General features: G+C 45.6%; 1 protein-coding gene across 1 annotated transcript; it reads right to left on the reverse strand.

Annotated features, from left to right (window-relative positions):
• Positions 1-818: 818 nt before the first annotated feature.
• Positions 819-5,929, reverse strand: LOC114862547 (interferon gamma-like). The gene is made up of 4 exons (XM_029163002.3): positions 4,305-5,929; positions 3,720-3,791; positions 1,807-2,079; positions 819-1,685 (listed from the first exon to the last, which is right to left on the reverse strand). The coding sequence occupies exons 1-4, from the start codon at positions 4,425-4,427 to the stop codon at positions 1,539-1,541; spliced, it is 615 nt and encodes a 204-aa protein (XP_029018835.1). The 5' UTR covers positions 4,428-5,929; the 3' UTR covers positions 819-1,538.
• Between the last annotated feature and the right edge of the window lie 18,612 nt (positions 5,930-24,541).

Below are 24,541 nucleotides of genomic sequence, written 5' to 3' on the forward strand. Positions count from 1 at the left end.
AATACCCCGACCCAGCTCTCTGTCTGTGGCGATTCACGGCTTCTGAGCATTGTCTTAACCCTTTTGTTCAGCAGCACAATAGGTCATTCACAACCTGTTCATTTGTACTAAGCAGCGGAGCCTGTCCACTGTTCTTTAAGTAGCCAAACAAACAAGCAGACAAACACGCAAACACAGTTTACACAAAAACCTTTTATCCTCCATCCAATAATCTCTGAAATGTCATACAACTTCAAATCCTAAGGTATGATGAGGGGGTCAAAACCTCAATCTGGGAACCACAGCACTAATGTTAGTTAAATGCTGCTTATTGATGGATCGCTGTTAGTAAACTTATGTCAAGGGAGCTTTGGCAAGTACTTCTGTGGTGACACTTTTCTTCCTGTCAAATGAAATACATAGTGTAAATAGAAAAAAAAGAGCTGACCTTGTTACGTTTTAAATTATTTTGAGCCTAAAGCACTGGATTTAAACATTTTCTCACTAACCTCTAACCCTTACCCTTGGAGGTGGGGGATTTTCAAGCCCCATTCAGCACCCTTAGTAAACCTCCTCAGTGTTTCCCATAGAATTTTATTTCACTTGTGGAGGTGGTGGATGTGCCAGGGTGGGGGCACAGCAGCACCTTTTAGCTTTATTTTATCAGATGTTTGCATTAACAAAAGGTGAAGTCTATGTGTTGTGGGAAGTATAAAACCTTTTCTGTGCAAATGCTTACATTGTTCCTATACAGTAATTAACATGTCAGTGTCAGGACACTGTTTTCAAAGTACAGTAACACCTAAAACGACTTCAACAAAAACTAAAAAAAGAACATATTAAGTTAATTCTGTTTTATTCAATGTTTTGTTTTCCAACGTGCGCCAATCAATAAATACAAAATAAATAAACAGTGACAATAATAAATATGGGAAATAAATTAGAAAAATATATGAGTAAAATACAAAAATCCCTTAGGAGTTAAATCATTTCAATGTTGGACTGAATGTTCAGAGGACTTTAGCTACATCTGAGCACAACAGTGTTAAACTTGGGTGTACTTTGTAAACATTTCTCTTACAGTACAGTACAGCTGGAAAGTTAAAAAAAAAGGTTCCTGTTGTATTTAACAGCATAAACTAAAGAAAAAGCGAATGTGGTTTTAGATTTGGTTAATTAACTAGGTTTTTTTACAACAAAATTAAAAAGGTTACTTTCAAACAGTCACATTATTTGAGCTGTTAATGGAGTCTTTTTTTTTCCAATAGGTAATCATGTATTTCTAGATGAAACTAATGGCAATATCAAACTAAGACAAGACACCATATACTGCAAAAATTGTTTAGTTCTCTAAACTCTGCAAGATCTAACCACCTTTTAACTTTCATTATGCTGAATGAAAAAAACCCATGTCCCCAAGATTGCTGGTGCACTGTAATCTTAAAATATATGAAATACTTTCTCCTTAAAAGGTCTTAAATACAAAAATAAGTTAGACTAGGCACACTGCTTTAGGTCAGTAGGTGTTGCTCCTGTAATGTTTCTTGTAATGTGATTCATTACTCTCTGCTTCCTTGTGTTTTAGCTTCTCTGATTCTGAGCTTTCGCGCTTGCCGCCGTCTCCGTCTTCTTTCCAACGTGCTTGCTTCCTCATACAGAAGTGGCAGCTCCCACAATGCTTTGCTCTGGACAACAGCGTTATCAAACTTGAGAAGCCAAAAGATAAAAGAAGAAATCAATTACGTGCATGTCTTAACCAATCTGACCATACAAACAGATGCTCTGTATGAACCTCCCCATAGCCATTCTTAGGTCTGCATACTCTACCTCGATGTGTGACAGAGAGTGGACTCCCTGCAGGACCTTGTCCAAGTCATCATAGTTGCGCTTCCTCAGTTTCTGAACCATTTCCAGGATGTCACTCAGTCCTTTGCGGACATCTTCACCTGTTTCCAACCCAGCCGTACCAGCAGAGACACCAGAGGCAGGAGGATCTTTGCTCCCACTTGTCAGAGGACTTGGGGTAGGCAGCTGCTTCAACATCTTGTCAAGAAGCCTCTCATATGTCTCCAAAACACCACCCAAAAACACCCTCCTTACCTAAAACAGCGAGAAACACAGGTGTAAAAAAAGTATAACTTGTAGGCATGAAATATATATGTGGAGATTTGCAAGTAGTAGTCTGTGCCATAGAAGCAGAGGTAAAGTCAATTCATGAAAAATGAACTTCTCTTCTGTGTTTATGAGCTCATAAGTCATGAGGTGCAGAAACCTATTCACACAATGGAAAAGCTCTGTGGTTTCCTATGTAGAAGTTGATATAAGCACAGAGGAAGTCCTGTCTATAAGTTCCAAACAAGTTCAAACTCATTGAACGCAATAACTCAGGGGTTAAAGGTCCACGTCTGGCATTGTGATTCACTACTTGAGTCCCAAATGTAATTCTGGGCTCACCTGGACCGTAGCAATGAGGTCATATGGTTAAAAGATGTAGATCTAAGATGCAGGTCTACTCCTCTACATGAATTGCGCTTCTCATAAAGCTGTACTTTTAATAGAGTGGATAATAAAGTTCAAGTGGATTTTGCAATCAATGGTGTGAAACAGGTGAAGTTATGTTTCAGTCTACATGGCAGACGGTTGGTGGTTTGTTGTATAAAGTGAGGTGACTCAGAGAAAGGACCTAGAGTGGAACAATTCAAAACTGACTCAATATAACCTATAACCTATGTTGTTGGGGTTAGGGAAAAGCATGACTGGGTACTTGTGGTGAGCTGCCTTCAGGTGCAAAATATAGCTTCCTATTACAAAGATCATTTTTTGTTGTACCACCATGAATGGATGATAACAGACCTTTACAGCATGTAGAATACAGACGTGAAATAAAACCAAACCAATTCAAGGAATTGGAATTAAGAGAGCTCTCAGAGTTCTAAACTTGTGCCAATCTAACAATACGCTATCATGAGTGGTAAACTGGTAAATCAGTCCAAATTCCTGTCTGTGTCAGTGATAACAACTGTGTCTGTGATAACAACTCATTCTTTCTTTTTTCTAACAGTAGGTGAATTTTAAGAAAAAGGTTCAGATTGGTGTTCCAGTTAAAAAAGTTCACATCTGAGTTCTGAGTCCTGCATGTCATTCAATCATATCTTGTCTATTATGTTGTTAACCACACAGCACTTCACAATATGCAAACAATCTACACTGCAGGTTGAAATCTTGAGTTAGCGTTCAACTGAAAACCAAGCCTCCAAGGAGCTCAAGAGTGAAAGTTTAACCTGGGGAGAGTAGTTGCACAAAGGTTACATAATGCAGCACCAGCAGGACAGAAAGCCACAAAAACTTCAATGCAAACTCCAGTGCAATGAAGAAACTGCTCAGTAACAAACAGGAACCTGAAGAAAATACCAGTCATTCTGCTGACTCAATGTCAAACACAGGTGGTGGAGCATGACAGCATGGTCCCATTATACTGATCTGTGTCTCAAATCATTATTATAAATAGGTTTGCCATAAATTACTTGCTTATTCTTGTGTATGACAAAGTTGATTCTTGAATCAGAATCAGTATTCTGTAAGGGCTGCAAAAACTCCACAAAAGTACTGAGCATGTACATCAATTGTTACTTGACGAATGCTTCCAGACTAAACCACAAATTAGAATATGTTGGATTTGTGCACACCCTGAAGTGGCTTTCTGACACAAGCTAAATCTGACGAACTTGACTTGTATCTACCTCCATGTGGGCAGTCAGTGCTTCTTTGGAGAAGACAGGCTTCCCATTAAACCTCTCTCGTAGAGGGATGTTCTGAAAGAGATAAAAAGGCATTATAGACTTCAAAGAAACTTCCTTATACTTTTCAAGGTTCAAATTGTACAAGAACACTAGTTGAAAAGCCTAATTGCATTTAAATTTGAAAAAAATACAAAAAACTTCGTACAGTAACAAAGTTTATAATAAGTTTTATTATTTAACTGTCTTATCACAATGAACATAAAATATTATCATTGTCGATAAAGTCACATAAACATCAGGAACAGTGACTTTAGTAACTGTCCTCTGCAGTCCTTCAATTACTTACATTCTACTAAACTTGCCAAAAATATTAGTTTTCACTGTAAAGTTAAGATCTTAGACATGTCGGAAATAAATTTATTTTACCTTAAAACACACATGCGCAGTGTGTGAGTTTGTGGTGAGAGAAATCTGTCAGAATGAAGCATGAGGAGGAAGCAGAAAGCAAGCACTGGTATTTGTACTGCTCCCCTGTCTGATACTATGAGCATCAGCAGTACTAACACAAGTAGTCACAGTACTCACATAATGCTGCAGGAGGTTCTGGATGGTCTTGTTCAACTTTGGAGGGACCTGGAAGCCACTGACCTGGCTCATAGACAGCCAGAGAGAGAGACAAACCACTGCGCATACCGTTGCTACCTTCATGTCACCCCTCGTTAATGTCCTCTTGAATCGTAGGCTCGATTCCCAAACTTATGCGGTCCTGATGAGAGTGCCGGGTTTCAATCCCTTTCAGAGCAACACCGAAAACGAAGCGCAACCAGTCTGAGCGAGGATCTGACAGTCTAACTAGGTGAGCGACAGTCGTGTGTCTCTTGCCCTGAACTGTTTGACTTGTCATGAAAGCTTTTATTTATAACTCTGAGAGAGCGACGCAAAGGCACAGAGAGACATAGACACATGCAGGGGAGAGAGAGCGGGCGATGCAGTGATGATCTAGGTGTGAAAACTGTGGTTGTGCAGTTTCCTTTAAATCACCAAACTTCATAGAAGTGGGTGAAGGATCTCCCACTCATGCATGTTGAACACAAATCATCGACAAAGTGCTAAAATTTAGAGCTCCTAAAGCTCTTGTTGGAATGACAATACATACTGGTCATACTGGAACGCCAGTGGTTTTGGACAGAGGCCTCTACTTGCACGCAACCCAAGAGTGTACAGTAGAAACTGTTGGAAAATGCGCTGCCTGAAACACTTACGCAGGAAATCATTTTACCCAACAGAAGTGGAAACCATTACAAATGAACCCATCGTTCCATCAGGGATCATGGGTGAGTTTCAGGAAATGATTTGCTGCTAAAGAGGAGTTTATTCTGATCCATGCCTTATGGAGATACAAAGGCCTTACTCAAAAAAAACAGGATATTGTATTAGATTTGCAAAAATCTCCCAGCTTGTGGCTCGTGCACTAAACTGACTAATATGTCTGCTTAATTATATTATCCTATTCAGTACATAAAGTGTAACACTAAGAAATGAGACAATGAATAGGCAGCTGAGCTGTTGTTGGTGCTGCAGCCTGGACAAAAGTGTACATTTATCGCTTGTATCGATCACTGGTCATGAGCTGCTTCCATGGCTCATTCGTGTGCATGTGCAAAAATACTGCACATGCATGTGCTGTTAGAGCTCTAAATCTAAAGAACTACGTCAAAAGCATTGTGTTCATGAAAAAAAAAGTTAGAAGGATGTTGGTTTTTTGTTTTGCTCTTATGGAGGCTGCAATAGCTTGGTGAAATATAGGCCAGTAATGGGCAGGGTGCAGGTTAAAAAAGAGCACTGATAATAATAACATTGCTGGTCATGTTGGTTTTCCAGCTAAGACCTGACGACTCTACACAGCTCATTGTGGTATTCACTTAAACATTAAAAACAGAGCACTTTGACTTTACACCACGCCTACAAACAACTGAAAAATCATCATGAGCAATGTCAAAAGAAAGCTCAAAAAAAGCATCACTGAGTTAACATAGAATCAAATAAGAATCAAATAAGGTGTAACTGGAAATCTCTGCATGCACCACATGATGCTACTGAGATGTTGTGAAACGCTGTTCAAAGAAAATAAAATGAATAGGAAATACTGTGAAATAAACTGTGATAATTAAAAGCAATGAGTGAGCAGTTTCTTAAAGCTTGCTTCCAGCCACACATCAGCAGATAAACAGATGGGATAGGTAGCTTAGTAGATAACTAGCAGAAAACTACCAAAACACAGGCTTAATCAAAAAGCAGTTGCTATAACTGCATTATCAGAAAACCCCAGAAGAATTTTATAGAACATATTAAAGGGTGTGATGGGCAGGAAATTAAGCTATGCTGCAGGCAGCCTGGGCGGGTGTGAGGTGTTTTCTAGTAATTCACTGGGTGAGCTGTCCCTCGTTTAGTGTAAAGGAAAATCTAGAGCTTTTCTCGTCAGCTACACACACCTGTATATTCACACACATACGTGTATCTGTATCACAAAGAGATGATCAAAGGCAGGTTTGCTAGACCATTAGACTGGTATTACTGACAAACAACATGCTACTTATCCTACAGCAAACTTCCACCAACCAAACCCACCTCACAATAACTATTTTAAATAAAAATCTGTCCCTGCAAGCTAGAAGTACATGCAAGCACACACACACACACACGCACGCACACAGGTTATTGACTCCTGAACGACAGGAACAGTGAACACCTCAGTACATCAGAAAAGAAGTGGGGGAAAAAACCTGCTGCAAGCTGTGAAGAACCTTAAGAAACTGAAACCAAGGGACGAGCTGTGACCCTTTCTCTTCACAGAAAGGGTCTTATTGTAACTGAGGTGACCCATTTATTAATAACATGAATTAACTATACATTGATGGCAGTAACAAAAGCATAAAGTGAATGAAGACATGTTTCTGATTCTGAAACAAGAGCCCACGCCAATCGTGTGGCCTCGTTTCCCATCCTTAGAAGTGGTTTAAAGTTCTACAATTACTTCCAGATTTACACAAACAGGTTTATTACAGTATACTACAACAGTATGTCAAGCCACAACAATGACACATATCAGTATTTCTAATTGGGTACAATGCTGGACCCAATGCTGGGTCTGTGTTTGTCTGTGTTGTCATTAGCTGTCACTGTGTAATATCGGGTCCATCTCTCTAGACAGAAATATACATAACATCAAACATGTGGAGGACTCTGCTTGTGTGTATAGCTAGATAGAAACACATCACATTTTAAATCATCAGCAAAAAACATGGATACAGTATGTTATTGTAGCAACACAAGAAAAGGGGATTCAAATTCGGAAACCAACTTTGTTCATCTCAGTTCTGGTGTCGGTGGAGATTCTCCATAACTCTGTATCTTCCACAGAAAAGAAAAATTCCAGGTGCCATGACTCAACCTTCAGTCAGTCGTTCGCACGCACGCTCGCTCACACGTACACTGGCAGGCACGCACGCACGCACGCACACACACACACACACACACACACTGCAGTATGGGGCAGGAGTGGTTCCAACGTAAAGAAACGGAGGAATTCAGACATATGTCAACCTGACACAACTGGCGTAAAGACAAGTACATTCAAGTTGGTCTGACAAGCGGCTTTACTAACACAACAAACCATAAAGCTCAAACAACAAAGAAGTGTGTGCAGCTGTCTGTTGTGTCTGCCAAAACCCTTTCTTCTTCCATCATTTTTTACTATTTCACAAAGCAATCCATGACATTTGAGCCTCATAATACTGGTAGCTGCTAATTCAACCCATCTTAGAGATGCAGAAAACAGGAAGACACACAGGTAAGTTTTGTGCTGACACTCAGGTGTAAAACAGTGTGTAGTGATGGATATCCCCTCTTCACACATGCAGACACAAACACAGGAAGAGGTTTAATTGCGAAGCCATGAGGAATTCACACAAGCACTTTTGAATAAACGACTCATATTTTAATCTTTGAACTGAGCCATTTCTTCTAAGTGAGCCCTGACGTTTTCATTATGATTCTGTTATCCTGTCAGTTACTTCACCAAAACAATGTTCAAACTTTAAAATGATAATTATAATTGATACATATAGTTCATTTGAAGTTCAGCAGTCCAATGTAAATAATGAGCATAAGAAATAGTTGTTTGTTCCTGCTCAGTGTGAAGGACTTCGGCACACACATGCTTGGTTGACATTTACAACTAAGATAATTAAAGAAAATACCTTACTTACCTTGTAAATGATGTAGCAAGAACATGTATTTACATGTGCATAATAATCACCTTCTATAAGTCCATAGATATCTTGTGCTGTATACATAAGTATATGGCACTAATTTACTTATGTATACACAACCCTACTAACTAACCCTAACCCAAACCAGTGATGATACAGAAGTTTCTTAGTGTCTGAGTTCATATTAAATGAAGAAAAATTAAATACACTAAAATATAAACAGAATATATTAAATGTTCTGCATGAGCACATACTGCTCTTCACACTCAAAGCTAATTTTTGTTTGAGACCTGGATGTTTGTCCTGTGCAAACCTGGCCAATAAAATTGATTCTGATTCTGATGTTTGAGACCTGGATGTTTGGGCTGCCAGATTGGGACACATTCATTTGATTTTACTATGATATGTCTCCTGTTGCTCACCTTCTGGTTTGGAGCCTTGTGGATTTACCGCATCTTAAGTAAATATTTTAGAGTCAAAATTCAGTCCCCAACCCTCACGTTTCACTAAACATTTAACTTAAATCTTTACTTTCATCGCAGATGGTGACCAGATAAGAAGAACACATCACACATGTGAGCATTCAGGGCTCAACCACAGAGACTGTGGACAGTTTTAACTACCTGGGTGTTCACCTCAATCATAAGCTGGACAGGACGGATAACACTGATGCCCTGTACAAAAAAGGCCAAAGTCGCCTCCACCTGCTGAGGAGATTGAGGTCCATTGGAGGCCTATATTAAGGACATTCTATGACTCTACATTAGTCTTCGTTATTCACTATGCTGTAGTCTGATGGGGAGCAGGCAGCACAGGCCGGGACAGGAAAAGACTGAACAAGCTGGTGAGGAAGGCCAGCTCTGTCCTGGGATGTCCACTGGACTCTGTGGAGGAGGTGGGTGAAAGGAGGATGTTGGCCAAGCTCACATCCATCATGGATATTTTCTCCTATCCACTGCAACAAGCTGCTCTGAGCAGCTCCTTCAGAGGCAGACTGATCCACCCTCAGTGTAGGAAGGAGCGCTACCGCAGGTTCCTTCATCCCCACCACTGTCTACACTCTCAAATCTGCACTGCTGTCTGGTCACCTTACCCTGGACACTATTTCTGAGTTGTTTTCTGAGGTTTTATTATTATTTTACTACTACTACTACCACCACTACTACTATTGTTTTTTATGCTCTTTTTTCTTGCAATCCTGCACAATTCATTGCTGTCTTCTGTGGATGTTTCACTGATTGAATTTCCCCACTGTGGGATCAATGAGTTTGTCCATCTGTCTGTCTGTCTGTCTGTCTGTCTGTCTGCCTGATAGCATGATGCTCAAGTTCCCCTGTTGTTGCTGGGGTCCAGCCTTTCCAAGCGCAGCCTCCGTCTGCTGCTTGACTCCCTGTGAACACGCGAGACTGTAGAGTACAACGTTTCATCGGCTTTTTAGTTCAAATGTATTCACCACAACTTTGCTATCAACTCAGGTTACAGAAAGCTAATGCCCAGGTTCCCCTCTTAGCTTTGTCTGTTGGTTTTCTATGCTAACATTAGCTTGGTTAGCTTGCAAACACCAAATACTTTCTCACAGTCCGACACCAACGTTGCATAGCGCTAGCCGCTTAGCTAACACCGCTAGCTGTGCCTGTTAGCTAGCACGATTTCAGACGCTATTCAGTGGTAACAGGTTTACTGGTACCTGCAGACAATATTACTAAGGATACATATTACATTTCTATATATTAAATATTTAAGTTAATTTCATTGTTTTGGTGTGTATAGTGTTCGTTTACCAAAAGACCCATTTGGCGCCTCCTACAGTATCAGGGTGAAGTTTAGCCGCCCGTGTCACGTGACAGTAGTCAAAGGGCAAAACGTTGCATCACTCATTAAAGCAGGGGTCTGCAACCTGGTCCTCGAGACCCACTGTCCTGCTGCTTTTCCAAGTCTCCGTGCTGATCACCTTGATCAGGTGTGTCAGTTAGCTACTGATCGACTAAACACACCTGGTCAATGTGCTCAGTATCAGCTGTGGCAGGGAGAGTTGGAAAAGCAGGACACGGGCCCTTGAGGACCAGGGTTGCAGACCCCTGCATTAAAGCAATATTATAGCTGATATTAATAAAAAATTATGGACCATAGCTTATAATTATCTTTATTTTTTATTGAACTTCATTCCCAACTGTATAATAAGTTACAATTCAGTATTTATCAGTTCAATATACATTGTCAAGGCAATAACATCAATGTACAAATTCAGACTAAAACAAACTACTTATAAGGAAAAAGCAAATGAAAAAAACTGAATGAAAAATGAATATATATATATATATACAGTAGTCACAGTTTGAAATTGAGTATGTCAGAAAAACAGTGAAAGTTCTTTGTCATGTTATGACGTCTCATTGTAGAGCTAAAGGTCATCTTGTGGTTGAAATGACTGAACTGGTTCCTGTCCAGCTCACAAAACAAGGAGACACCTCCCACCTTTATTCTGTCCACGTTGAGCCACCGAGATGATTCATCTTTTCTAAACTTTGGAAAAACCTGGACCTAGTTTCTCTTTAGGCGTAATCGTTTCTTACCTCAGAGCAGCAAAAGCCCCATGTTCTGGTAGAGGGAAAGCCCCTCCACCCCTCACTGGACTCAAACTGGAGCTGACAGGTAGATGTGTTACATCCAATTAGACTGAGAGGAATACGACTGCTAATAAATATTTATTTAATGCTGTATTTCTTTTCTTTATCATCTCACAAACAGTACGATGTTTTCGGATATGTGGGATTTTCTGGATCTGTCTCAGACATCAAACCTCATTTTTAACTAATTTATTTAGAGGCATTTTAACGACATTTGAAATGTGTCTCTGAAATGAATTCTGTCTAATATGGAAATGAGGTTAGATCCTGTAGGTGTGGATGGTTTAGGGTTTGGGTCGGTGGTACTGGCACATGACACATAACCAGAGATGTAACCACGGCTCGGTCCTGCGTGGTTCCCTCCCTGCAGGCTGTGACATCACGATGCAGAGGGGAAACCCCTGCGTGTGATTGGCGCAGGAGCTGGAGATCATGATGATGTCACAGTAATTCCACAGACCAACATGGTCTGTGGTGATTCCAGTCTGACGCAGCAGCATCTGGCAGGAAAAGGTACGAGACTCAAATCACGGTTCTGCGCCTGCAGCGATCCCTTTTCACAACGTAGTACTGGTTTTTATGCATGTACGGCATGAAATCACACAAGTCACATGCCGGCATCAAAAGCTCGACCCAGAGCAGGTTGGTTAACTGTAGCCAACGAAAGCTGCTGATCATCGCTGTGACGCCTCAGGGTCCTTCACATGAAGCAGCAGCATCACCGTGCAGAAGCTTTTACCACAGGCCCCCTGCAGGTGGTGGGCTGTGTCCATGCACACAGTCAGTGTACAGACTTAGTGTGAACCCGAGAAACTGCAGTAAATCACTGTCACCTCAGAAACTTCACCATTACGTAGTAAACCTGAACTCTAGAATGAGAAAAGAAGCCAAAACCAGGTTGTAGCTGGTGCCGATTTCTGTGTTTATTAACATCAAGTGCTGTGTAGATGACAAAAATAAATTAAAATAAATTACTCCACATTACATAAATAAATAAATAAAACTCAATTAAAAAAAACTGCTTGAGAAATGACCTTAGGTAAACCAGAAATAAATAGCTGTAATCAGTGAGAATGATAGTCATTGCAGTGGAAACGTCACGTAGCTTAACTCAGCCATAAAATAAAAACACAGAATGAGGGAAAAATGCCTTAATGGAGATAAACACAAAGCAACTGAATAGCATTTTGTCTTTCAGCTCCTGGTTCAAACAGACAGGTGATTGGGGGTACACGTGCGGGAGGCGACGACAGAAGCGGCTCGATGGACCTCCTTGTACTGGGCCAGAGCCCTCCTCTGCTCCATGGGGTCGTCCACCTGGAGAGACAGGGACAGCCACGCCTCATTAATTGTTCAATTATTATTTCCCTCATCTTTATTTATTATATTTAACATTCCTGCTCCTTTGACTGTTTAGGTTTCAACAAATTCCAAAACTGGGCGAGCAGAGCTCACTGTTCTACTTAACATGTCATAGTCACTGGAAGAAGGTGGAATGTGCTGGCCTCGTTCTTTAGGACAACCTGGAAGTCACCGTCAGCCACTGAATGTTTACCTTTATTCTCCACAGGCCTCTGAGCACATCCTCGTGGTTCGGGTTCTGCTGGTGAACGCCGCTCAAGCGCTTCTTCAGGTCCTCCATCGTCTTCTGAAGGTACACCAGAGAGGACTCCACCTGGGACCTAGACGAGCCGCTCACCTGGTCCAGTAGAGGCCGGGCAGCGTGGTGATGCTGGCGGTGCAGGATGCTGGAGAAGATGTGAGCGTAGACGTCCAGGGTGGTGTTAATCAGCTGGATTTGTTCTCTTCCCTGTGGAGGAAAGGACATGTGTCAAAGAGCTAAAACACAGGGTTCATTATAAAAGGTAACTGTGTGGATAAAACTGTGTGGATATACATTTGGAACCATTGATGCACAGAGTAAAACCTGTTGTGGTATGTGAATAGTTTTGCTTTGGGCATTTCTCTGTCTGGGTTCTGTTTAACTCAATCATTAGATCACAGAACATTTTTCTTGCAGCTTTGTTTGTTGGACTTCACAGCGTGTCTTTGTCTTCCCTTTATGTAGTTAGTAGCAATGCAGAGTGAGTTTCATTTACCATGCAGGCGGTGTTAATGCTCTTGATGACAGAATTGAAGAGAGGCCTTCCGCTGATGTCTGTTTCTTTCAATTTCTAAACACACAAACAGAAAGGTCACACATAAATGTATGTATATTCACACAGCAGCCTGAGAAACGCATGCAATGCAGGAAATGCATTCCTGTTAGTTACAGGAATATCACAGCGAACACTTATTTGTGGCTGCAGGGAACTGAAAGAAATGAACCATAACTGATGTTGGCGATGTTTGCAGATGTCAAAACGACAATTTGGTCACATTCACAAACTGATTTTTTCACATTGGTTAAAAAACAAAGACAGTCAAAATGAGAATGAACCACCTGCGGAGGAGTCATGATTTATGATTCTGAGTAATAAGTGTAGGTTGTTACTTCAGCTTAGATTTTAGTGGATGGAAAAGCAACAAAAAGCATTTAGCTGAAAGCAAACGCAGCATCACTGCAGAGAGTGTCTGTGATTTTACTCCAGTCGTCTGCAGAAGCTGGAAGAGGCAAATATAACTTCAGAGCATCCTGAGAAGCACAAAGCCTGCTAGCGTGAGCATGGGCACCTTCAAAATCAAAGGTGAACTCACCAGATCATCAGCAATGGCATCATGGACCTGCAGCGGGTCCCCAGTCGCATGCTGGACAGGACTTCCACGCACCAGCAGAGCTCCCAGTACGACCAGCAAACCCAGTGAAGTGCAGAGCGAAGGCATCGTGGAACCGAAGCGTGAGGGAGTCTGTGCAGATGCTGAGCTGACAACTGTCTGTCTGATCTGTTGACCTGTGGCTCTATTTATACGTGCTCTATTCCAGGCATCATTGTGCATCTGTGTGTGTGTGTGCGTGTGTGCGTCTCAGTTTTTTATTGTGGTCTGTGGGCTTTCAGCAGAAGCACCAGAAACGACTGCATCGTCAAGAGTTTTCCTTTAAAACTCGCTGTGCTGCTGCTAAACGTGCACACGCAGGAGAATCCCCGGTCATGTTTCCACCCGCTTCCATCACCTGAGCAGCTCACGCACGCGTGCAGGAGACTCCCTGGTCAGAGCAGTCCAGGTTCACCAGGTGCCGGGAACACGCAGACTAACCTCATCTTACCTCAGCGACGCTCGCAGGCTACTCGCTGTTTTACATACTCATCACCAGATCATGAAGCAGATGCAATGTTTGTTGGCGTTTGGTAAGAAATAGTGTTGAACAAACGCGAGCTGCTGAAACGTGATCATTCGTGACCCTGCTCTGTTTCAAAGGTTCAGTGTTTCCTTTGCTTGTATGAACCTAAACACATCAGACCTGATTCTGAAGTCAGAATCAGGAAGAACGTGAATGTAATGGAGGCGTCTGTCCGGTGATGAAGATGAGGATGATGAGGATGAGGATAATGTGCAGATGAAGCGAGCGTTTAATGAATGAGCGAGGACCCGTCTCTGTTGTGTGCGTTGGACCTGCTGACACTCTCACCTCGTCGCTACGTTTCACACACTCATCTCTACTGGGCTGTCCTGGGTTCTGAAACAGCGGCGGCGTCCTGAACGACACCACACACGATAACAATCTGCAATAACGTCTTCAGCATCCGGCCCGTCCCTGAAATCCTCCCACAGTGTACTGGAAGCGCTGAAACCGTTCTCTGGACCACAACTGTGTCACAGCAGCACAAGCGTTCTCCCAAGTCTGGCAAACAGTCATTTCTACACTGTACATGAGGAGGGCAATCAGGCGGCCCCCGTCCCCCCGTGGAGGTCGCACGTCACACAAGCACAGGACGCGTTCATTCTGAAAGTGGCTGCTCTGTAGCAGATGTCAATCAGCTGGAGCGGGTTCCTTCTGTGGCTGTGACGGTTTCATGTGTCCATGTTGTAGTCTGTTAATGAACTGGACACGCGTCGGTGAGGCCTCCTACCTGAGCAGCACCTGGCCCCAGGTGCATTATGGGAGGCTGACCGGGGCAGGCGGCGTCCTGCAGGGAGGCCTCGGCTGGATCCATGTGAGGCTAAAAGTCATTCAGTCAGTGTTTTTCAATGTCATCCTTTCAGATTTCACAGGTACCCGTTTATTTTCCCACTGAGCTTCGATTCGTCTAATGTACGAACCACATCAGACAAGCTGAGGTTAACGCCTTCATATTAATGAAATTGATACTGAATATGAGGCTTTATGCCCTTAACAATGAAAAGTACTTCATGCATGTTACGGACAGGAGATGTAGTAATTGACAGATACTTCTGCCGTGATCAGCTGAGCTCCTCCACCGACTGAATGAGCAGGTGGAGAACTTCTCTGACCACCTCAAAACCCTTATTTTACATTTCTGTGACTGAAATGACAACTGAACAAGATTCCTCAAACACTGGTTACTCAGTGACTATGGCGACCAACTGCAGCATTAAACAGCAGCTGAGGTTCAGCTTAAAGAGGCTATGAGGCTAAAGGTTCCACATAGAGTAGGACGTCGTCTGCATAGCATGTACCATTAACACCCTGTACACACACACACACACACACACACACACACACACACACACACACACACACACACACACACACACACACACACACACAGCAGTTGACTTTCTAGGTAAATGGTGATTAGTAGGAATCGAGTGGTTGTCTTTTGTTTGTTTCCTAGAAGTCTGAAGCTGTTTTTTCCTGTGGGCCAACCGGCGACATGTAAACACACACACACACACACACACAAACACAACACGCGCACGCGCACACACACACACACACACACACACACACACACACTCACACACACACACACACACGCGCGCACGCACGCACACACACACACACACACACACACACACACCACACACACACACACACACACACACACACACACACCACACCACACCACATCCTCTGCGCCTGCAGACCTGGCTGGCGAATGCCACCAGTCTCAGTGACCCTGGACTTTGAACTCGCAGAAACACAGACATCCTCAAGGAAGTGGACCCGTTTGTTCTGAGTGGAGTCCTCATTAAATCAGCAGGTGCCAGCAGAAAACGTGTGACTGTCTGGTTCAGGAGCTGCCCAACTCTGTCCCCTCCAGGTGAGGTTGGCATCAAAAAAGCTGCAGCTACACAAACGAAACTGCGGGTAAACGACGAGACGCGGCGTCGGGTGATGGAGCCTTCACATCTCCTGAAGAACGAGCCACGGAATAAAAACCAGTTTGCATGTTTCCTTTGTGGTTCTGTTCACTCATTCAGCGTCAGAATCCTTTTTATTTGTGTCTGAATCTAAATTCTCCTTATGACTCAGCCCCTCAGATCTGCCTGTGGGTCCACAGTGAGTGTGTTTTCAATGGGCCGAGGCCTCGGGCTCTGGCGACAGAGAAGCACGTGTCAGTCCTGGTCAGAGTCCGACTGACAGCGAGTCACTCGCTGCTGCTTAACGTGAAACCACAGTGGGTCCCTTAAGTTTCTATTCACTAGAAAACCTGATGGAGCTCTGCCTCCAACCAACAAAGTGTGTGAGTGACACAAACACAGCAGCAGGTTGTGCTGCACCTTTTCTTTCCAACTCTGGACTGGGACCGCTCGCTCTTTGCCCTCGGGTCGGTTTTCCACCCAGAACAGGAACAGTGTGATCACGCAGATGCGCTGACTCAGCGAGGAGAAGGATGACGGAGGCTGCGTCAGCGTGCTGTGGGTTTCCACCACTCTCCCGTCGACTTACACACGAGTTTCTTCCGACGTCTCGGGTTTTGATGAGCTTTTATTGTTCCATGAACTCACAGATGGGATTCTGTTTCCTCTTCCTCGTCTTGGGTTTAGTGAACGGCACTGAGGTAGCTGCATCAGGGTGCTGTGACACACGGCTCCAGCCGCATGTTACTGTGTGACGCGTGGGCCTGTACACGCGCCTCATGGCTGAGCGTCAGGTGAAGCTGGAGGCGCCAGGTGGCAGGTAGTTGTAGAGTTTGTCCAGCAGAGGGAGACAACGCTCAAAGCTCGAAGGCCAAATGAAACCATCACCAGTCAACAGCAATTAGCATTTCTGTTTTATTTCATTCACGGTCTAGTCCACAAATTCATATAAATAATATACTTCATCTTGTCTGAATTCAATATATTAAGTTTCTAAGACATTGAGTCGTCTTCATATTCAAAAATAAATATTTCCTGAAAATAACTTATTTAGCAAATAAAGCTACAACATTAAAACACAAACTAATCAATACTTGAAAAACATCATCAAGAGGCTCCATCCAGGCGACGGAGGACAATCACCGCAGGCAACTTCGCCTGAATTTAACGAATCCCACAGATGCAAAATGAAAGAAATGCTCCTGGAGCGATGAGGTCAGTGCATCTAGACGCGTTTCCAGGTGTGAAGCCCTGCTGGCGCTGGTGGAAGCCATGTGAATACTGATGGTCAGGCTGCTGGTGCTGCTCTACTGGTGCTGCTCTACTGGTCCTGCTGATCTACTGGTCCTGCTGATCTTCTGATGCTGGTGCTGCTGCTGCTGCTTTACTGGTGCGGATCTACTGGTGCTGCTGCGTCAGTTCGTTAATCCACCGGAGCACAAAGGTGAACTCTCCAACAGCTTTCAGAGCCCCTTCATCTCGTTTCTTCTATAAACAGATGCAGTTTTATTAGTTATGCTCTATGTTACACATAATGCAAATAACAGTAACATTCACTGTATTGAAAAGTCCATTTAGTAAATCCGTAGCTAGGTGGAGCAGTTGGAGTACAGGAGTACTAGTGGCAGAAGTGTTTGCAGTTGTTACAGCAAAGCAGCAGGTGAAGGTAAAATAGTAAAAGTCCAAAAGCAGCAAGTGGTCGAAGCAGAACAGTAACAGTAAGAGGTACAACATAACCTTGTACTACAGGTAGTAGTAATAGTAGTAGTAGTAGTAGTAGTAGTAGTAGTAGTAGTAGTAGTAGTAGTAGAACAGTAGTAGTAAACATAGAACAGGCAGAACTACTGACCCTGTACTACAGGTACTGTAGTACTGTAGTTGTAGTAGTAGTATTACAGGTACTGTAGCATTAGTAGTAGTACAGGTAGTAGTAGTAGTGGTAGTAAAAATAGGACTAATATAATAATATAATAAAAAATATTGTCCAAAAATAGTATTAATAGTATTAGTAGTAGTACTAGTAGTAAAGTTCTTTTATTTACCTTTTTAATTTTTTTCTCCAGTTTTCTAATGGTTTTGAACCATTTTGAAGGTTGAGAAGAAAAAACCTGAAGACAAAAACACAAACAGAGAATCAGTGCACACAACAGTTGTGTAGTCACGCTTCAGGTTGTGTAGTCACGCTTTAGGTTGTTTACTCACACTGTGTGTGATCATGAGGTGTGTGCTGAAAGTTGTGTACTATCACTCTCAGGTTATGTACTCACACAGTGTTGCAGTGTGTGCAATCATAAGGTGTGTGCTGCAGGTTTGTACTCATGCAGTGTGTACTCGTGCTGCAGGTTGTGTGATCACACAGTGCTGCGGTGTGTGCAGTCATGCAGGTTGTGCTTATTCAGGTTGTGTACTCATGCAGTGTGTAATCATGCAGGTTGTGTACTCGTATAGCAGGTTGTACACAACACTGGCAAAACAAAGGAGTTAGTGCTTGACTTCAGCTGGTCCCCTCCACCACACACACTGGTGAACTTCCAGGGCTCAAACATTGAGACTGTGGACTCCTTTAAATACCTGGGTGTTCACCTCAACAATAAACTGGACAGGTCAAACAACACAGACGCTCTGTATCAGAAGGACCAGAGTGGCCTCCACCTGCTGAGGAGACCGAGGTCCTTCAGTGTGTGCAGACAGCTGCTAACTACTAATGACACTGAGGTGGCCTCAGCAGTCCTGTATGGAGTTGTGTGCTGGGGGGGGGGGGGCAGTACAGGCAGAGACAGGAAGAGACTCAACAAGCTGGTTCAGAAAGGTTCTGGTTCTGTCCTGGGCTGCACATTGGAGTCCATGGAGGAGGTGGAGGAGAGAAGGATGCTGGTAAACTAACATCCATCATGGAGAACCCTCCACCCCCGTACTCGTGCTACAGGTTGTGTACTCCTGCTACAGGTTGTGTGCAGGTTGTGTACTCGTGTAGCAGGTTGTGCACTCGTGTATCAGGTTGTGTACTCGTGTATCAGGTTGTGTACTCGTGTAGCAGGTTGTGTACTCGTGCAGGTTGTGTACTCGTGTAGCAGGCTGTGTACTTGTGTATCAGGTTGTGTACTTGTGCAGGTTGTGTACTCGTGTATCAGGTTGTGTACTCGTGTATCAGGTTGTGCACTCGTGTATCAGGTTGTGCACTCGTGTAGCAGGTTGTGTACTCGTGTAGCAGGTTGTGTACTCGTGCAGGTTGTGTACTCGTGTAGCAGGCTGTGTACTCGTGTAGCAGGTTGTGTACTCGTGTAGCAGGTTGTGTACTCGTGCAGGTTGTGCACTCGTGTATCAGGTTGTGTACTCGTGTATCAGGTTGTGTATTCGTGCAGGTTGTGTACTCGTGCAGGTTGTGTATTCGTGCAGGTTGTGCACTCGTGTAGCAGGTTGTGTACTCACGCAGTGCTGCAGCGTGTGCTGCAGGCGGTGCAGCAGGTCGCTGTAGTGGTCCGGCAGCAGCTTCCTGACGGCCTCTCGGCTGAAGACGCTCCTCTGGTACACGTCCACCACCTGTCGCATCTCCAACCAGCCGACGGCCTGCTGAGGTCAGACACGTTCATGTTCAGAGGAGCCTAGAACCCAGCGCTTCTGTCCAACGTTCCAGCCAACCCCGGACTTTCCCCTGGGATCGTTTCCTGCTTCGTGCTGTGACGATGACTCCAGGAAGCGCCGAGGCCGATGGACTGATCATTAACCGGTGGGAGCGGTTTCTGCAGCTTTAACCTTGTGTTGCTCTCACTGCACAGATCGTACGTGCCGCGTGCACAAACACTGGCCTGTGATGCGGGGAAAGCCCAGCATCGTCCCTGGGGCAACAAGGAAGAGGAAGGCCGCCCCTCACACACTTCCTCCTCGTAAAACGCAGCAGGTACTGTATGTGAGTGGAGGCCGTCTGGAGCCAGGTGTGAATCACTGCTTTGTGTGTGTGTGCTCACGAAGCAGAAGCGGCGGTGCGTTTACTGACCTCGGGACAGCCCACGCAGAACTTGGGCAGCAGCCTCACGCGTCCGTGGAACCTCCCTTCAGTCTGCAGGTGGAAACGTCAGCGTGGTGAGTTCAGGACTCGGGTTACGCTTTTCATCCGCTCACCTGTGCCTCAGCTGGTTCAGGTGTTCACGCAAACAATACGCGGCGAACATCAGTGAGGACACCGGAGCGGGTGTGACATTGTCACGTTTGGAGGCCACGCAGCCGCAGCAGCGTCTGAGCTTTGATCTACACATTTTGACTCTTTCATTTCCTTTGTGATACTGCGTAAATCCTCCATAAACGTGACTCATCGGCGTGATGCTGTGAGATCATCAAGTCAGACTCAACAGCTGCTGATGCCCGACGCGGTCCAGGGTTTGACCCGGTCTCGCCCAGGGAGCACCTGAGGCAGACCCTCAGGTACGACCCCTGGAGCCTCTGCTGCTGGGGATTGAACCGGCAACCTCGACAAACGCTGTTCCCCAAAAACGATCTAAGCCCCAAGCAGCTGCTGCACAGCGTGAAGGTGTCTGAGCATCGGAAGCGTTCAGCTCATCACCCCCCCTTAAACCGGACCCACGGTGCCGCTCAGCGACCCGCTCGGCGGCCGGTGCTGGAACATTAACTGAGACCTCAATGATCTTACCGGCAGCTTGCTGACCAGCGCCCTGGTCCGGCTCCACAGGCTCCGGATCAGGTGAGCGGGGATCTCCTGGCGACAGGCGAGCCCCCCCTCGGCCGTTGCCGTGGCAGCGGTGCCGGCCCTGAGGCTGAGCAGCAGAGTGAGAGCCCCGGTCCAGGTGAGGAGGGGAAACATCTTGAAGTGCAGCCGGCTGACGCTGCTCTGCTTCATTTATACATCCTCCTCCTCCCCCCGTGCTCTCTCTTCACCCCCCAAGTCTCTCACCACTCCCACTTTTTTTCTTTTGTTTTCCTCTTGTCCTGTTTTTAAAAATTTCCTAACATTGTTGTGTCAGAGCTGCAAGTTTCCAAGGAGTCTCCAAATGATGTCAGGCCGTCTGCGCTTCCCCCTCTGCATTCCTTCTCTCATTCCTTTCATTCATCTCCTCTCTCATTTTTCTCTCATGTTAAACGGTGCAGAGGAAGCGCGACGTGAAGCATGTGCACGGATCAGGGCCTTCGTGAACACGGTCTTCATGAATGTGATCAAACACTTGAAGTCAGGAGACGTGAGTCCATGTCTTGTCCACGTGAAAGGCTTCATTCATACGTTCAGTGTAAAACGGAAAAAGTAAAAGAATCCGCGAGCAACGACAAAAGCAGCGGTGACGCCAGTGATCACAAAAGGTAACAGGAGTCCAATAAAAGTGAGGCTGTTCACACTCGGACGGAGACGGAGCTCGGACCACGTGCACCTGAACGCCTGCGAGGGTTCTGGTTCTGGTGAGCAGAAGCCGCTTCCGCTGAGACTGGACTTTCTGCAGAAATAAGAGAAACTAAGCACAGAACAATAAAAAGGGGGGGGGGTGCTGGTGAGCCGGGTGGACGGCGCCGCTGACCCGCGGCGGCTGCAGCCTTCTGTGCGTGAGGCCAGAACCCATCATGTCCTTGGTCCTGATCCACAGCCGATCTGGTTCCTCACCTTTGAACTCCTCAGCTCATTCTTCTTGTTCTCCTCTCGTCCGTTTCTCTCCTCTCAGCTTCTCTCCATGCTCGTTGGTCTCCTTCATCCTTGTTCATTTCCTTTCTCGCCTCCTTCCCACCTTTCTCCTCGCCTTCGTCTTCTTCTGCAGAGTCATTGCTTCCCACCAAGCTGCTGATTACGTTGCGTCCTCTGCTACCAGATGTTGGTTTTGGTGATTAGATTTTGCGGTGAGATAAACTAGGTTGTGCTTCCTGCCTCGGCGGCTTTCTGAAAGCGCCGCGTGTTTGTCCGACCCACTTTGATGGAACAAAGAAGTCAGCATGCTGGCACCAGACAAGAAGGATCCCCTGGTTCCTGGAAGGCAGAACCAGGTCAAGCTGCCGCAGGGCGACACCTACTGAGTGGCCTGAAAACCGTGGGGGGTCAACCACAAAGTGCATGCTGGGAATCCAATTCCAGGTTCCTACAGAGACCTCGCTTGTCTTCTCAGCGGCTGCGGGTCGGGCCGGAGGGCGGCGCCTCAAACTCACACAGATGCAGGCTTCACAGAGGCTTCCCATGCTGTTACTGGTGCAGGATGGGGTCCACGCTGCGAGCACCGGCCCCTCCTGGACGCCGGTCGCCGGTCCCGGACGTCCCAGACACAGATCTCGTCCCGGACCGGATGCTGGAGCCTCAGATCAGGGCAGCGTCGGCCCATGTGTCGTCCTGGTTCCAACCTTCGCTGCGTCTTTGTCTCTGTTTGTAGTCGTCTCACTGTTAACAGTTTATTTTTTCGGGCCTGAACGTGGCTCGTCTCCAGTGTTTTCCTGATAATATCACTGCGCCACGTTCCAGTTCAGCGTCTGTCTTAATGCAGCTTCATTCCTTCGCTTTGCCAGCGTGAGTTCACTGGAAGCCTTCCAGCCAACAACTGTTCATGACACCCAGACAAACGGAGGAGGAACCTCACGACTGATGAATTATTCAAAACCTTCATTCTAAAGAAAAACAACTTTGAGGCACTTCTGTTTTGACAGCTTCCACTTAAACGTGAACATAATAAACTCGTTAAACTCAAGCGTTGGAACTTTCGGGAACGTTCTGAAGTCATCAGGGCTCAGAACAACGCATTAGTAGCACATTAGCCTAAATCAGCCTTTACATTATGACGTCCCTGAACGCCACTGCACACGTCTGAGGCCTTTGATGTTTGGTGCCTTTTGCTCAGTGTGGTCAGATCAAACTAGGTTGTCGACTCAGGGAAACGGTGACTGTGTTTCATTCTTTCGACAGCGACGGCCGCTGTTCGAGCGTGCGATCGGGTTTACGTCGTGTTTTCCAGGCCCGTTTCCAACACTTCTGCTTCACACGGGACCTCAAACGCAACGCAGGCATGTGCTCAAACCTGAAAAGCACCGTGCATGCTTCACCTGACAGCGCGTTCCTTCCGTGTGGGGTTCTACGATATCTGTGCGTCGAAATGGCCTTTCACCAGGAGCCGCTTCGCTCCGACGCGAGATATCGGATGCAGAGAAAAGTCCCCGAGCGGGAGCGGACGGCTGAGAGGAAATGTTGGAAAACTTCCAGATTTCATAGACTTTGTGTTCCTGTCACGTACAGGTCAATTATGGTAAAGAAGTCCACATGTTTTTATGTGGCTTCTACTAAAACCGGTTTGACCTGAGTCTTTCCACCGCCAGCACACTTTCACATGGGTTAAAACAATTCTTTCCTCGTCAGACACACACTGAGCGGATCAGTTCACCGGTTGATCTAAGGTGAAATGTCCCAACAGTGATGCAACGGCCGGGCTGAAAGCCGTGGGCTTCATGTTCTCCTCCAGACGACGGCTGAGTTGATGCAGAACCGAGCAGCGGCACCAGAGCCTCCTGCGTCAGCTGTCAGTGACGAGCAGGATCCAATCCCTGCAGCAGCTGCTCGCTGCTACGGCTCAGATCACCTCTCACTGAGCAGTTCTCAGCTCGAAGCGCTGACATCATCCAAAGTGACCTACGAAGCTGCTTTCAACTCCCACCTTCGCGCATGCGAACGGTGCTGACTCAGCAGAACGGAGCGGCTGCGGGGGTGGGGACAGCAGCCGGTGCCACCTTCAAAGGTGCTGCTGTGGCAGAGGCGTCGCCTCACGACCGCAGGAGCTGGTTCTGGGAGCGGGGCTGAGCAGCAGAAAACAGCAAAGCAACCACTTCACGGCAGCTTTGGCCTCCATATTTGTTCGGAATGGATAAGTGGCGCTCTGGTGCGTGGTGACACACAGGCGGTGCCTCACCCTGTGGATGCAGCTTACGGCTCAGGCTCAGGCCACGCTCTGGACCCAGCTGCACAGTAGACTCAGAATGTCAACATTGTTCAGAAATAACACACCCAAAGCATGTGCTAAAGCTGGTTTTCAGAGCTCGGGCTATAAATATCTCCAGGCCACTAGTTCAAAGGAGTTCGGCTCCTGGGTGAGTTGGGCGTCGTCATGTGATCTGAGCTGTTTCAGCTTCTCTTCTTTCAACACAAAGAGCAAAGCTAAATAAAGATCCTTATCACACACGGTGGAAAGTTTGCTGTTGTGTCTGAGCTTCTAAATTTGACCTTTGTGGGAAAGCCCCCGGGACGATGACATCACACAGGTGAAGCTGGAGGCCCCGCCCACAGACATAAGGAAAAGGCCGATGGATGGACTGGATCTGATCAGACGCATTTCAAGAAAAGCTGACATTGTTGCAGTGAGGCCAGATTTTCAACACGCCTGCAGACTTTCAGCCCCAGCGTCAGAAAACTGCAGAAAACGCTTCCTCACCTTCCACACGTCTCACTGTCAGATGGAGCCAGGCGCCGGAGCCACTGGTGTCTGGGTGTAGTTCTTCAGTCTGGCCTGACGGAGCCATCGCCCCGGCCTCTACCTGAGGTTTCTGAGGACAAGCGCTCCTCCAGCAGGTCACCGAGGCAAATGACCAGGCAAGTGTAGAGTCACTGGCTGCACAGAATAACAATACTACTAATCATAATGATAATAATAATAATGATGATAACAGAAGAGAGGCCGACTGCTGACTGCTAAGGCTTCTGCGTGTGTTTCACTGACTCTATGATGCTTCTTAATGCTCCATCATCACCGACCAGCAG

This window comes from Betta splendens, chromosome 9, assembly GCF_900634795.4.
Source record: "Betta splendens chromosome 9, fBetSpl5.4, whole genome shotgun sequence".
Lineage (NCBI taxonomy): Eukaryota > Metazoa > Chordata > Actinopteri > Anabantiformes > Osphronemidae > Betta > Betta splendens.